This window comes from Temnothorax americanus, unplaced genomic scaffold, assembly GCF_048541705.1.
Source record: "Temnothorax americanus isolate GAGA-0224 unplaced genomic scaffold, ASM4854170v1 Scaffold22, whole genome shotgun sequence".
Classification (NCBI taxonomy): Eukaryota; Metazoa; Arthropoda; class Insecta; order Hymenoptera; family Formicidae; genus Temnothorax; species Temnothorax americanus.
This window is the reverse complement of record NW_027509360.1, coordinates 2,297,859-2,313,658: the sequence shown is the minus strand read 5'-3', so window position 1 is coordinate 2,313,658 and position 15,800 is coordinate 2,297,859. Positions and strand designations below refer to the sequence as shown.

General features: G+C 43.3%; 1 protein-coding gene across 1 annotated transcript; it reads left to right on the top strand.

The window, feature by feature from the left end:
• The first annotated feature begins 4,030 nt into the window (after window positions 1-4,030).
• Window positions 4,031-15,724, top strand: LOC143898057 (uncharacterized). Its single transcript, XM_077407124.1, has 4 exons — window positions 4,031-7,313; window positions 13,105-13,282; window positions 14,028-14,115; window positions 15,023-15,724. Exons 1-4 carry the CDS (start codon window positions 7,193-7,195, stop codon window positions 15,722-15,724), a joined length of 1,089 nt encoding a protein of 362 aa, XP_077263250.1. The 5' UTR covers window positions 4,031-7,192.
• Window positions 15,725-15,800: the final 76 nt, after the last annotated feature.

Genomic DNA, 15,800 nt, shown 5'->3' with positions numbered 1-15,800 from the left:
TCCGCGTTATCATAATCGACGTACGAGCAAAAGCGAGCCTCGCCATAGCGGGAAGGACTGCGATCGTAATTCTTTAACCCTTATATATTCAGACACTACCGATCATTACGATAATAATGAGATTGAGTTTGCTGTTAATTAATAATAATTATAAAAGATTTACTGTAATTAATTAATTAATCAAAGGAAGGCTGCTGAAAATCTGTTCATCGAAATTCATCGAAAAGAAATTCGTTAGCAAGTTTCGATAAAAAAATAAAAGCCCTCCTATGGGCGAGTATGTAGTAAAAATTAGCGAGAAAATATACACGATCCAAACGGAATGTAATATAAAAATGATAACTCCGAAATAGAATCTCGAGTACCAAATCATTACACTTGTGTGGCATTTAATCTCCTTTTTTCAGCGTTGACTTAATTCTCTATAGTACGAGTTCCACTAATTACGTACCTCGTCAAACTCTATCTCTCTTCCTCCAACACTTTTTATTTTAATACGAAGTGTTGGAGTCTTTTTTTTTTCAAGACCACGATTGCATTTATGATACGCCGCTAAGGATTGGAGACAAAGAATGCAAACACGCCATCTCGTTGACCAAAGAAAGGGTGTCCCGCGACAATGTTGCACCATCCGACTGCAATCCTGACATTTTTTTCGCGCGAGAGACCACTCTCGCTGACCGACAATCAGACGTTAATAATATCGCGGATTTGTCTCTCTCTTTCTTTCTCTCCGTCTCCGTCTCTCTTTCTCTGTTCTCGGATAGATCATCTCCCCTTCCTCGTGTGATACCGCGTTCCCCTCCCCTTCGGGCTGTCAGAGATCGCCGGTCATTCCATTTATATTTCGGTGCTCTTTGCTGACAAGAGAGTTTCCATGGCTACGATATCCTCCGGGAGGATGGAACCAATCGTGTTTCTGCTTGCTCCACCTATCTCTCGCCTCGTCCCTCTTCTTCTCTCTCCCTCCTTCCCTCTCCCTCTCTCCTACTGCAGCTCCTCGATTCTCCGCTCCGTTCCTGCTCGCGATCATCTCCGTTCCTCCGACGTGGTCCCGTCGATTGGTCCGGGCGGTCGGCTGCAATTATGACGTCGCGTGGAGGAGAGTACATGCCGCGTCAAGACCGGTTGCATTCACGATTGCACGCTGCACTCATCGACCGACCCTCGTGGTGACCGGACATTTACGTTTCGGCAAGGAAACGAAAGCTTCGACGAGACGCGCGTAATTCGCGAGGACTTTCAATGTTGCTTCATACTTGGGAATCTTGCAAATAAATTTACCTCTCGCGTTTTTACATCGAATTCTTTTCAACACAAAGAGGACATGGGACGTACGAAAGAGCCATCATGTGTACATTTTGTAGAAAGACCAGATTTTATGATGTCATTAAATTAATAAACGTTATAACGAGAAAAAATTTCTACTTTGAATGAATTTAGCGAATTATTTATGGATTTCTAAACAAGCTTATTTTTTCATTAACGAAAGCATTATTAATTAGCTCAGTAATTTTTATTTCTCGCAAAATAGAATGACGTCAAGCCGTCCCTTAAATGTTTACCATTAAAGTCATTTGGAATAAGATTCGTTATTTTTAATTACCTGTTTTATTAATTACGCGATTATTAATTAGAAATATATAAATTCCATTATTCTTATGAATCAGCATAGTATAATGGAGTTATCTGCTTTAATATTTGTCAACTGCATTTGCATCTTCGAACGCACAACGCACATAAATCTTGACCCGTATGCAACGGTCTCTGGAACGCAGCTCGAGTCATTAATCAAGTCGGTTGTAATTAACGATTTCGTAAGCGTCAGTCCGAGAACTCCGAGCGAATTAATTAGAAAGCAATAGGAATCGACTGAGTTTCACAATGAAAATTAAGCGTGGCGAGTACGACGAGAAAGATTTGCGGATAAGGAGAACGAAGCTGCGTTCCTAGATGCGGTCAGTTTTCGTAAACAAAAATAGAAGATTTTCATCTTACTTATTTTATTTCATAAGAGTAATACACAGTCCCAGCGATTACATGTCAGAAAGATTATCTAATTGTAAGTCATCATACTCATCATAATATGCATATTTGTGCCACTGAAAACTGAAAACTAAACATACAGAACGCATTCCAAATCAGAATAGTCGGACGACTGGTTCGCCGTTTCCTTACAACGAAACCTACGCTATATCTTTGTATTCCCCATAAAGTCGAAAAGCGAATTTATCCCGCGTAAAAAAGGAAAAATTAAATCTCCGCTGAAATTAATAATCTGGCTTCGAATAAATTATAAGTATGCAACAGTAATCTAATTGTCTTCCAAGAATTCGAGAGGATTAATCAAAATTTAATTTTTTCTCTCAATTTTAAGAATTACTTCTTCAAACTTAAAGGAAAATCTTCGTTGGATATTCTTCAGTTGTTAAATTGCACCAAGATCCTTTAATTAATTCGCTGAAATCAGAGGCAGCTCTTTAATTATCATTCCTCCGCGGATCGATTCCCGAGTGAGATTAACTTATGCCGTTCTTGCGAAAATAATTTAACCGCGATCCGCGAAAAATCGGGTCGACGTCGCGCACGTTTGCCGCGCGTGTTTGCCGACACGCGTATACACCCGTACACGTGTAGCTATCGGCCTCGTGTACTATACGCAATGACGTTGCCGGGACGCGATGATGACGGCGCAGAATGTCTCGAGGCTCGTGTCTCCGTTGGGGGTCCGTGCGCGAGTCGCCGGTGCTCGCCACCCGGGGGGCTACATGTGTCGGGTACCCGGCTCTACCGACCCACCCCCCTCCCCTCGCCCCGTCCCCCGCCCCATGGGATCCTTTCAAGTGCCCGACGGCACGCCGTCCCGACCCCCAGGAATTGCTGGAATTATTATTTTATCGCGGCGACGAGGGAGAGTCGCCTTGCGTATTCGATACGTATCCCTCGATCCACCGCCGGGCTTTCCAACGGTGATCTCTCCCCCTTATCGTTCCCGGTTCTGTTACATCCGCGGCGTGATTAATAACGATATGTAATTAATACTTATCGAGATTAAGAGGTACGAATGCACATTTCGAGAGCACGAAAGTGAAAGTCATATTAAATCTTTTTCGATAGCCAGTTAAGAGATAGATATTTTTTTATTGTCCATTATTCCCAGATAAACACATATATAACAAAAATTATTAAAATGAATACTTAACATCTTTCAAAATATTTGAGATAAAGGAAAATCAAAGCAATTTATTTAAATCCATAATAAACTTTTTTACTTTATCATTTTTTGGAAAATGCAGAGTTCAAGTTTTGCTTTTATACCCCTTTTGTATGAATTTATAATTCTTTTATATGATTTTTTTTCGAAAGATATACCTTTGAATTATGTCTTCTAATTCTAATTGATTAAATCATTAAATTCTCTTTCTTTATATTAAATTCTTTTTATTGCTGTGTTGTTTAAAGAAAAAGAGAGAAAAACATGTTTTTTTTTAAATTTTATCCTCCCTACTGTTTGTTCAAATGTTAAACGTACCTTTGGATATTCAAAGAGGATGTAATAATCGCGCCTCGAAATAAAGAGACACGGATGCGAGGCTGGTGCGAATGTTTCCCCGGATGGCTGTGCCTCAGGAGCGACTCTGAGAGAGACAAAGAGAAAGAGAGAAACGAATTCTCGCTTACGTACACCGGGGAAAGGCCCATATTGACGCCACGTGCGCGCGCGTCGGGATGTTTATCTCGGCAAGAGCAAAATTCCGACTTCGTGAAATCAATATTATTGTTCCCGTCGGGCTAAATTTGCATTGCCGGTGCACAATACAAGCACGCGCCCGGGCAGACATTTGAAGGATGCGCGGACGACCGAGTATCTCGCAAAACGAGCGCACAAATTGATGAAAAGTGCTAATCGCCACGCTATATAGTTTTATTTCTGATTAATTTTATAATTAATTCTATTTCAAATAAGATATGAAAATAACGACTATGAGAATTATAAAAAAGTTATTGGAAACTTTACTTGATTTTTTATTATATAATTATATTAATTGTTATATATACATGCTATGTTATACTATTTCTATGTAATAATTATATTTATATTATCATTTATTTATTATATAATTTATATTTATAAATCACATTTTTGTATTTTTATTCATCTACCAATATGGGATAAATTATTATGTTGTTATCATTTTTAGTTTTATTGCAATTGCAATTGCAATAGGCTGCTAATCAGCTAAGTCGAGCACAGAAATGTAGAAGAAAAATTTACATTCTTCATTTTCCAAATACCTCGGCAAAGTTGAAAAACATTTTTACCGAGTTGTTGATTTACAAATAAATTACCAGGTTATCTTTTGTCCTTATCAGAAATTCTAAATGTGTTAGTTTCGTCGTGTCGGTCTAGCTCGCGTTTCAACATAGGTCATTTATATTTGTGCACAATTACGAAAGATCGGAACAGATTGAGAGACGACGCTATCTATGCTCTCTGGAGTGGAGCACCCGGACAGGAATGTCGTAATCTTTAATCCGCGAGGGAGCCGGGGTCGCGCACTCGCGTGCGTTCACGCGCCGGTGATGGTAGCGCGAGTTAATCCCGCGCAAAGTGCGAGAGCAAGAGATGCTCTCTTTGATCTCACCACAAAAGCCGCCACACGGCATTGACCGTGGTTTATATACGCCCATGGTTTGTATGAGCCACTGTATTTGCTAGCTCACTCATTCATTAAATTCGTTGTATAATTAGGCTCGCCTTTCGGGACCGCTGGACGGAGAAAGGAGGGAACCGCTTCGAGAACTCGTTGCTCTCTTCTGCCCCCTTTTCTCTCGCTCTTCTGAACATCACGCTGCTCTATTTTGTCGTACGCACTTTTTTCGCGTTCCGTGTCGACGCGATGTTATTCTCGCGCATTTACATGCAGGGCGCGCACCGAAAGAAAATGTATCAAGGTGAATATAACTTAGGGCGAAAAAGAAAATTTCTTCCCCAAAGAGAACAGAATATATTTGGTCATATTGACCCAATTTACGTCATTTTTTTGTCAATGTAATGTCAAATTGACATTATTTTGACTTTTCCTTAGGTCGTTTTTGGCGAGAACACAATCGCGACGGTGCAATGCAAGATTTTTCCCAAATACATAGATAATACAAGTTAAAGCTTGCCAGTCGCTACGTGATGGTCACGCTCAATGTGTGCGTGAAAACTCCTTCTCTCGGGCCCTTATCATTAATCATTTTATATTCGCGTACGATCAGTAAACTAGCGGTCCACTTCCCAGCGACCTTTTCACATACGATCCACACGTTCGCGACAACAAACGGACGGTAATTAGTCGACGCTTCGTCGCGAACAAATTGCAAAGTGGGTATCGTAAGCCGGATGCGTATTATCTGCGGATCTTTAGATTCCGCATTACTGCAATACAATACAACGCAAAAAGTCCAAGAAACATTTTTGTAAGTAGCATAATATATTTCTTTCTCTCTTTCCTTTGACAAAAATTTATAAATAAGGTCCAAAATAAAATTTTTTCTAAACTCTCCCTTCGAATATTTCAGGAAATAATTTCCTATCCCTCTCTGAAGCATAGTACTCTGAAGTATAATTCAGGAATTCTTTTCACTCATTCATAATTTAAAAATTATTGACATTTGTGTTGAAAAAAATCAAAGTCTCAACTAAATAATCTACCATCAATATTCAATCTTTCTGCTAATATTCTCGCTAAAAGCGGTATGAGCTTTTTTTCTGCGTATTCAGTAAGATAGAAAAAAAGGGAGAAAAACCACTCGATGACGAGGCGCGGCTTCGCGATTCCATAAGACTCTCAGATTTCACGCAGTTTTCCACGGAGAAAGGAGCGTCGGAAATTACGAGGAATTGCGATGCAGAAACGGCGGTGGTGCAGGATTGCACCGCGCAGGATATGCCGAGAGGCCGACGCGGGCACGAGGAACCGACGACGAAGATAAAGAGAAGAGGACGAAGAACGGTGAAGAAGAGAAAGGAGGAAGATCCTACGTGTCTCCCCCCACCAGAGGTAGGTGGTCCACGGAACCGCCTCCGCGGTCTGCCATCCGCCCGACGGTTTCGGTGCGTGTGCCAGACGTGCGCTCGTCTCGTCTCGCCTCGGCCTCGGCCTCTTCCAATCCGTGGACCAACCTGTGCGGCTGTGAGCCGTGCAGACGGCTTCCTTCGCCTCCCTGAATCCATCGGGTCCGTCGTCGCGTCTCTCCTCTCGGCCGATCAGTCGGCCATCGGAGTTTACCTGATTCGCCAGTACCGCCGCGCCGTCGCGTCTCTCCCGATCTCGGGTCACATCCATTCGATGTCGCGTACCAGAGATCGGATAAAGGGACGACACGGCGTCTCAGTTCACGCTATCTCCCGTCCTCGATAACCGATAAAGAGAGAAAGAGAAGCGACCAGGTACCGATAAAAAGAGACGCCGTGGATTTTAACTATGACGCGACTCGATGATCTCGAGGTCGGCCAGGACGAATCTTCTCCCGCACGATGTGGCACCCCCTCGAAGTAGCGTGCCCTACGACTCTTGAGCCGTCTCGCATCGAATGCGAGGACGCAGAATCCTCCGAGAAAGGATCCATTGACGAAAGATAAGTCGAGGAGAGCTGCAGCTCGGGTGATTTCCGAAGAGAGTGCGTCCCTCCTCTCCTCTCAACGCGTCGCGTTGCGTCGCGTTCCGTCGCAACGATTTCCGTCTAATGTTTCTTGGAGCCGATAACGAAGTGAATCTCCGAGTGATCTACGAGTTCGCGGGAATCGGTTTAATCAATCGGGATAAAGGAAATATATATTCGATGCGGATAAGGTCGCGCGGGGTCGACTAAGTAGCCATAAAGAAGATTCGGCGACCTACCCGACCCGATAAATCGCGCTCTGATAACCCTCGATTAATTATCGAGCCTCTCCTCTTCCTGCGCCTAAGATTTCTTACCGAGAATCCCGCTTATCTGCGACCGATATCCACGAGATGCATTTTACGTCCCGTCGAAATTTGCCATTCAATTTGCCGATGATTATTTGAGTGATATTTTTAACGTTCGAGAATGCGTTCTTGAACTCGCGAATCTTTGTCATCTATGAGAGATATAGTTTTTGGTGATCGTGCGGGCACATTGGCCGCCGTCAGTGAGAGTGTCTTTTGCGTTTAATTAAAAAATGGAAGCCCATCATAATAACAACGGCTTGTCGTCATTGTCGGAGGGTAAAGCCGGCTCTTCCAGCAACGAACATGGCAACAATAATTCCTTGGACGATGCTGTGGGCAAGCTACTGCAAGGTATGCAATTTTGTAATTGGCGTATAATCGTACAACATAAATCTGTCTATAAAAAAAATGTAATGAGTGTAGAGAGAGTTTCACATAATGAGCAATATTCTTGAAAAATAGTGAGAGGAAATTAAATCACAATGATGTTTACATTATTTTGAGGAGAGTTCCGGTCAATTACACATAAGAAAAATTTTTAGTAATAAACAAAGAATAAATACCACGAAGTATCGCGTTTTGAACGGACACTTGACGAAAAATTGACTATTAGTTTACGTAATCTGGTTCAGATATAATTATTTACGATTTTTTTTATTACAAGCTTTTAGGCACGTTTTTTCGAAGAGAAGTTTAAAAAAATTATAAAACATTAACAAAATATGAAAAATAATCTACGTTTGCGACGCTCGGACGCGATATCGAATGGCATCGACGAAACAAACTGCAGATCGAAATTGGCGGACGAAAAAATATCAGTCATCCGAAATAGCACGCGAAACGCGCACGTCCATTCGCCGCCACGTTCTTTTTCGCCCAGTCGTTGCAGTCTTTATCGAGTCATTTAGGGAGGGAAGGCAAACTGGTAATTGGCGCTGAAAGCCCGCGTCGTCGGCAGCATCGCTCTCTTCTCCATTTGGCCGCTCGCCGATTTATCCGGGCGATATTCGCGAGAGTAGAAAGCGGAAAGCAGGAGTGGTGCCCGACAAGGGGGAGAAAGAGCGCGGCGGTAACGGCGGCGGCAGAGCGGAGTCGGACGAGGCGGAGAAATATTAGCTATCGTCCGCTCTTCGCGAACGATCCTCCTCGGCTATATATTTCTCCGAGAGGGGAAACTTCGCTGGCACGGCAGGTGCTGCGAGCAGAGCGAGACGAGGCGTATACGCGCCTGCCACCGCCGCTAATTATGTTAGTACCGAATTAAATCTGAAAGATCACCGTCGCGGGAGGGGCGCGCAGGGCTCGTGATTTACGGCGCGCGTCGAGACTTGGTCGTCTCCGCGACGACGAGGTTTCGCTAGAAGAGATGCGGGCACGATCGTCGCCGCCGCGCCGGCCGGGGGGCAGCGGCACCCGGACAGGACGGACAGGTGGAAATCGCCCGGGGATGATATCTCTGCCGGGGACTAATTCTGTCCACGAGATGTTGGACAATCGCGACGCGAATAATTATGAGGATTAATGAGGTCTGGTCGATGTAGCGGATTAGGAGGAAACGCCGCGGGCGCGTCGCCCTTTTCTCGAGTCTGCGGCTGGCTATTCTAGCGGGGTCTAGATGCGAGATACGCGACTATGTTAGTATCTCTCGTCGAATCTTACCCGCATACTCTTCATTAAACAGATATATTCCTAGGAAAATTTCTGAGGGGATTCTATAGAGAGTGCGTTTCGACGATAACCGATTCACTCGGCGAAGGATACCGCAAATCATAACGCGCTCCTGTTTTAAGATCAAATCTGAGATGTGTTTAGTTAGATTAGATATAGTGCCAGAAACGACAGCAGAGTGACGGATACTTGAATCCGTTGATGATTGAAGTTGAAAAACCGACGGCACGCGCGAGACGCTCGTGAACGTCGAACGCACGCAGGAATGTATAATCCAAATAGTTTATCATATAGCTCGAGGAAGGGACAAGCCCGCGTCTGCACCACGAGTAAATATTTGATCCACCGGTGCTAAGCGATGCGCATTTCGTTACAAAGTATCCACTCGACAAAAATACAGGTGTCCCTTGATATTACTCGAAGCCATGCGTACGAAGCACGGATGAGTCTCGGATAGATACTGGAATTTCGCGTTATGAAATTACGCGAATTATCTCATTTATCATGTTGTCTGCTTATTAGCAATCTCGCGTATTTTACCCACGTGTAAAATTTTCATTATCACAATGTTAAAATATTCTATAATATGACTGAAATTAAATAAGACTGTATCCTCTCATAGATACAGCGCGTTGATAGCGCATTCTTACTTTACGTATATAGCTATGTCAAAATTTTATGTCGGATGATAATTATTGTATACAACCGTTTTTTTTTAAAACATCAATAGTGCCGGTCACATTTTTACTTTAAATTGTTACGTAGCTATGACAAAATTTTAAACATATCAGATATACAAAGTAATTCTCGAATCACACAATTAATTAGTTCCATGTTATTGAAAACCATGTTATTTAAGACTTGGAATTCAATTTTGTGGAGATCACGTTCCGTACTATTGAAAACCGTGCGGTTCAAGACTCCAAATCTATATACATAAAATTGGGCATTTAGTTCCAAGGACTTATTGAAAATATACTTAAAAAGGGTTATTACAATTTTTTACTGTGCAGTTCAAATACAATTATTCGAGGATCACCTGTAATTGTCATATTTTTACAAGAGTTTTAGAAAAACTTTGGACAGTGCCGGTCACCAGGATTAACACATTAGGCTCTAATCGTCTTATCCGACTTGATTTAAATTTCGATTATCTCGTCTCATTCGATTTCGGATGCCTCATTTCGCCGATCAGCATTGGTACCACGTTGGTACCGCGCTAATTCTCCTTGCGTCGCGAAGTTGGACGGTGCGGCGCGAGCCGAGGATCGTCGGGCACGTGGCGATGTCAAACATCGACGGGACGAGGTGTCGAAGCGTTTAAGAGGGCCTCGTTAAAGGCGGGAGGATTTGTAACAGGCGGATTTGTAAAGGAGTTAATGTAGCGCAAGAGTCGACGACAGGTCGCCATTGATGGCCGAGCACACCGGTTCATTCACCAGGCCGCACAACCCGCCTATTGTGGCACGGGCGCGCTAACTACGGTCCTGATCTCGCAGCTCAAAAGCCATTCACGATCCTGAAAAAAACGTGCGAGTTCTCGGTCACTCGCCGATTCACCGAGTCGTTAATTAGCCCGTTGCCCCGAGTCGCCCGTAATTAGCCAAATTAAAACGGGGGAGGGAGGAAAAGAGCCTAAAATTAGGTATCTAACGATCTGGCGAACGGATCTCTCAATTCCGCGATTTGAGATTTATTCGCTTGCGCGATCACCGACTATGCTCGATGCCAGAGATCGATTAATTCACTGATAACAATATGTCAACGTCGCCTCGAGATAAAGCCTCATTGTGCCGCTTATAATCCCCGCTTTATTTCGGACGAACGTAACAATGTTGTTTTCTAATTCAACTCTACTCGCGAGAGAGACGAGTCTTCCTTTTCTTCTATATATACAATTATTAAACAGACAGAGGTGCAGAAACGCTTCTTTTTGTCGTTCTACGTAAGGCTCCAGCAATTGAGGGGTTCACCTACATTGTCGGTAATGTTGGGCCTCAAAAAAGGGGCCGTCCCGCCTAAGGACCGATGCCTTCTGCACGCCTAATCGACCCGGTTCGCGCGAAATTTCCTCTATTCCCGTCGCGTTCTTCGCAAAGCCCTTCCGCGTTTCCGTGTAAAATTTGTATTTCGGCCGCGGCTATCGGCGCAGGCGTCGACGAAGGACCTCCCCCGGATGCTGAAAGGCGCCGACACAAGTGCCGCGCCAGTGGACCGTGGACCCACGGTAATTAGCTCCCACCAGCTTCCCAAACCCCGAGTTGACGCTTCGTCACGTGCACCATCTTTCCCGTGGTCTCGCCCATACCCTCTTTCCCCATTCACCCTCGTTGACTCGCTCCCTAAGTGCTCAATGACGATTAGAAATACAAACGATTAGAAATAAGAAATTCAATTCGGCCTTATAATGCAGCTAATTTGATATTTAAATTTGTTATCTTCTCAACTCCATATTTTTAATCTGTCTTAACACGTGTGTAATGCTTTTCTTTCTTCATCTCTTTCAAGATATATAATCGTGTCAATCTTGTGAAAAATAATAAAAGTTGTTAAAATTGAAACCAGAGAAATTAATGAATGTTATACACACTCATTCCGCGACTAAGCATCAGAATATTCTTGAACCTTTGCCACATTATTTATACAAAATAACAAGCAAGTAGTTAAACGAGACCTCGCTCCTAGTTTGAATATTCCTCTAAAAGTGATTTTCAGGCTGCGGTCCACTTGACGCTACAAATGCTTCGAAGCATTCCTCTTCTCTTTTCTTTCAATGAAGAAAGAAAGAGAAGAAGGACGCTCCAAAGAATTCGTAGCGTCAAGTGGACCGCAGCCTCAATCGTGCGAAGAAAAGGATATTTTGCAAGACGAGAGTTTAATTACTTGTTAAAGTCAATTTCATCAATCTTGCACACACGGGATATTACGCAATTTCCGAATCGGCCTAATTACCGCCTTGCATCTCGAGCTCTTCCTTATTCCTTCGAGGTCTGCCTCCTCCAATTTGGACCAGACTGTGCTCTTTCGGGCCGGGGAATTAAGATTTAGGAGACCGCGGTGAGAGAGAGCGCAGGACAGATTTACATAAGTCGGTATACATTTGTTCGAAGGGAGACAAGGTTTTACGACCTCGGGCTTGCCCGGAGTTCTTTTTTCCCACGAAGTGAAATGTAGGAATCCACATCCGGAGCTGAATCCTTATTAAGCGATGCGCGGAATTTTTGGTAATCCGGAGCACTTACGTCACTTAACGTCTCGACCACATAAGTAGGGCTACTTCGTGATAAACTTTGATGTTACCATATCCACTGACGCGTTACGCCTACAGTCTATAATTCAACTGAATTTTTTAAATGTAAGATATGACACGAGATACGTAAATATACAAAATAAGAAATTATCTCATTTTATAACTTTAAAAGTTAAATGTTTTTCTTCCGGCTCAAATTAAAATATTCAATTCTAATTGGAAAAAAGTACTCAGCATTCACGAAATTGGTATTTATATAAGCTATATTTTTATTTTTTAATTTTCCTCACGCGTTCGGATTGGCTGATGATGTTATGATCATCTCCCGAAGAAAAGATAGAGTTTTTCTTCACTGAAAAAACCGAATCTCTCAAGTTGACCTACACGACCCGAGATTCCAGTGAGTTATTTGCGTTTGAGAGGAAATGACTGCCTAGTAGTAATAATAATTAGTTTCTTAATGCGGAGGAGTAACGGGAGAGCGATAGAAACAGAGAGAGAAAGAGAGAGAGAGAACATCCTACCCAATGTCTCTCTCTCTCTCTCTCTCTCTCTCTTTCTGTATCTTCGTATGATTTTCAGGTCGTAAAAGTCCTATCGCGTTCTTCGTAAAGAAGTTAAATAAAGAGGAGACGGAAGAAGGGGGGAGAGAGAGAGACCGACGGCGCTAACAAATGTCGGTCGAATCGGCCGCACGAGCCGCGAGGATACAGGTGTAGTTTTATCTCGTATTCCTTTACAATCCGATTCCGCAGACAGGACTACTTCCGGTGCCCACGAAGACGGCAAGATACGAACCAGAAAAGTTCCTGTTATCACGTGTCGTTTTTAACATACCTTTCATGTTAGTCGGTCTTACAGTTAAATAGAAAATAATACCAGGATAGGCAGTCGTTTTAATTATTTAATTAATTTGAATACAGATGTTTTAAATGAAGCAATGGAAAAAAACGTAATCGAGTACTTCTCTATTGATTAAAATTTTCCAATAATTATCTGAAATTTAATACTACTGAAGATACTTCTAAAATTCGAGGGTATTGAAGCTTATGCTGAAGTTATATATAGATTTATCGAATTATATATAGATAAAGAGCGAGTTTTTCTCTGGCGCGTGTGATGATGCGCCAGAGTCTTGTGACTTGTTTCTTCCCGAGATCTCGAAGACTATGTACATGTATATGAATTAAGCCATATATGAATTAGTCCCATGTACATTTGCAGGATACGATTGGACGCTACTTCCGGTAACTTCGCGCGCCAGCGGGAGAAGAAGCGCCCACGTGAAGCGCCCGATGAACGCCTTCATGGTGTGGGCGCAGGCGGCAAGGCGAAGATTGGCCGACCAGTATCCGCAATTGCACAATGCTGAGCTGTCGAAGACGCTGGGAAAATTGTGGAGGTAATCCAGCTTCGACTAGACATAGGCAGAAACGTCAGAAGAAAAACCCAGTCGTTTCGCGCATTTTATACACAGAGTGATTATATACAGTCTTTACGTAGTTTCAAATTTTCGTAGCTTCCATTCTATAAAATTAATCTGTATTACGTAAAACAAAAACCGAGATACGATTCTGAAATTCTACAAATACCTTTTGCAGTAGATTTACAGTAAATCGCTTCAAATCGCATTATCTTAGTCCGCGAATCATCTAAAGAGCGGGATTTTGTTGAATAAACAATAGTCTTAGCATGTTTCCAGAAATAAATCCCGCGATCGGCAAATTTGGTAACGCTGTGGTCACGAGATTGATCCACCTCTCTTTCAATCCATTTGTTAGAAAAACTTTCCTAAGCAAACTTTAATACATACTTCACTAAATTGTAATTCTAATATCTTTTACATATTAATTTCATTAAAAAACAAAAGTTTTGAAAAAATTGCATAGACTTTATAATCGTTCTGTATAATATCCGGATAACATGCAGATACCAAAGAAAAAAATATAATCCGCGTGTAAGGCAGATTATTACTTGAAGTTAATGAAGCATCACGAGAATAAAAATAGAAGACGAAAAAATATATCAACACCCCATTTTTTTATATCAAATCAATTCAGTATCTATCCCAGTAAAATTCAATATTTTTGAGTGCTCATCGCGTTCAGTGGCAATACTATAGAGATTGCGAGATGTGTCTGCTGCAGGATTCTAAGCGACGGCGAGAAGCAGCCGTTCATCGAGGAAGCCGAGAGACTGAGGAACGCACACAAGAAGCAGCATCCGCACTACAAGGTAATCGACCGCCGAATTAACTGACGGATGACACGCGGCCACGGCGGAATCGCGCATATCATTAGGGCTAATACGGGGGAATGTATCTCGCGCGTTACGAAATTGCGCGGATTCGCGATCGAGCGGCCCGATTCGCGCGGGATGGCGGAACGAATTAACGCGTGCAGCGCGCATTCATCTTGGAGCGCTCGAGTGGTTAATCGAGGCCCGATCGCCCGAGCGATTTGAATCCCACCGCGTCGGCGATGATTTACGAGAAGGGGAAATGAATTCACTGCGATGAAGCCATCCGTGTCGCCGCTCCACTGCGAGGCGAGAAAGTGGAACGGCGAGGACGAGACGCGACGGAGCTTTTACCGGGTTCCAGCTTTGTTGGCAATCATCTGTCTAATGTATTCACTAATTTAATCCGATTGTACGATCGCGTTTTAAAAGTCCGATTTCGTAGATTTCGTAAGTTTATCTTCATAGAAATAATAATATTTTTATCATGCGCAAAGTTCGTTAAAATAACAAGCTATATAAATATAATGTACATGAAAGATAAACATGTGCGCGCGCAGAAGGCAAGGTTGTTTAAATAATATCTGTCTGAAATTAAAAATCTAGCATTATAAATTTCTTATATATAATTTTTGTGTCTATTTATTTTGTATGCAGGCACGAAATTACAACGTTATAATTCATTAGGGATTAAGTAAAAAGACACATATCCATATATTCTTTTCAAAGTTAAACTCAGAGTTAAACTCACTGCAATCATATCGGATTACATCAGACACAAAAAATTTCATCGTACAGCGCAAAAAAAGAATTTATAAAAGATTTTTTATTTCTCGTAATGTGTAATACGGTTCCAATAGAGCGTCTTGAGACTAATTTAAACACGATGTGATACTGTTCGTAGTATCAACCTCGTCGCAGGAAGCCGAAGTCGGACGATCAGATGGGCATCATCGTGCACAGAGGCGGGCTTCCGTCGCCGGGGACCTCCCTCGACTCCTCGGCCGGCTCCTCGGACTGCACCTACGCCCGCTTGTATCCGGACACCGGTGTGAAGGCGTACGAACGACCGACGACCTACCACGAACCGAAGTCCAGCGCCTACGACCTGGCCCGACCGGTCTGGGTCAACGAGACGGTCGCGAAGTATTCCGCCGTCGATCATCCTACCAAGCCGACGTACGAAACGACGGCCAGAAGCTACGCCGAGGCGAAGTGCCACGAGGTCGCCAAGTACCACCACGAGATGGCCGGCACCAAGTACCACCACGAGATGATCGGTACCAAGTATCATCATCACCACGAGTCGACGGCAACCAAGTATCCGGATCTGCAGACTAAGCCCTACGATCTGCCCAAATACCCGGACGCCAAGGGGTATCCGGACGGTCTCAAGTACTCCGCGGAAATGAGCAGCGGCGCGGCCGCTGCCGCTAAAGCGCCCTACGCTTGTGTACATGGACAATACTACCCTACCGCAGAGGGATACGCTGTGCACGGTGAAGAGAATGATTACCAGCCGCAGAGTGTGTCGTCGCATCCCTCTTTTTACCCCTACATATCGGCGTCCATGGCGCAACCGCCGTACTACATGGGACCTCGATAGACCGCGAGCTGAAGATGGGAGGCGATACGAAACAATTCTTGGAGATTTTCACAAGGCCGAATGAAACTGCGCGGCA

Coding starts and splice junctions, on each gene's coding strand:
- LOC143898057 (XM_077407124.1), top strand. CDS start 7,193: ATGGAAGCCCATCATAATAACAACGGCTTGTCGTCATTGTCGGAGGGT. Junction 13,283..14,027: donor ACGCTGGGAAAATTGTGGAG/GTAATCCAGCTT, acceptor TGTCTGCTGCAG/GATTCTAAGCGACGGCGAGA. Junction 14,116..15,022: donor AGCAGCATCCGCACTACAAG/GTAATCGACCGC, acceptor TACTGTTCGTAG/TATCAACCTCGTCGCAGGAA.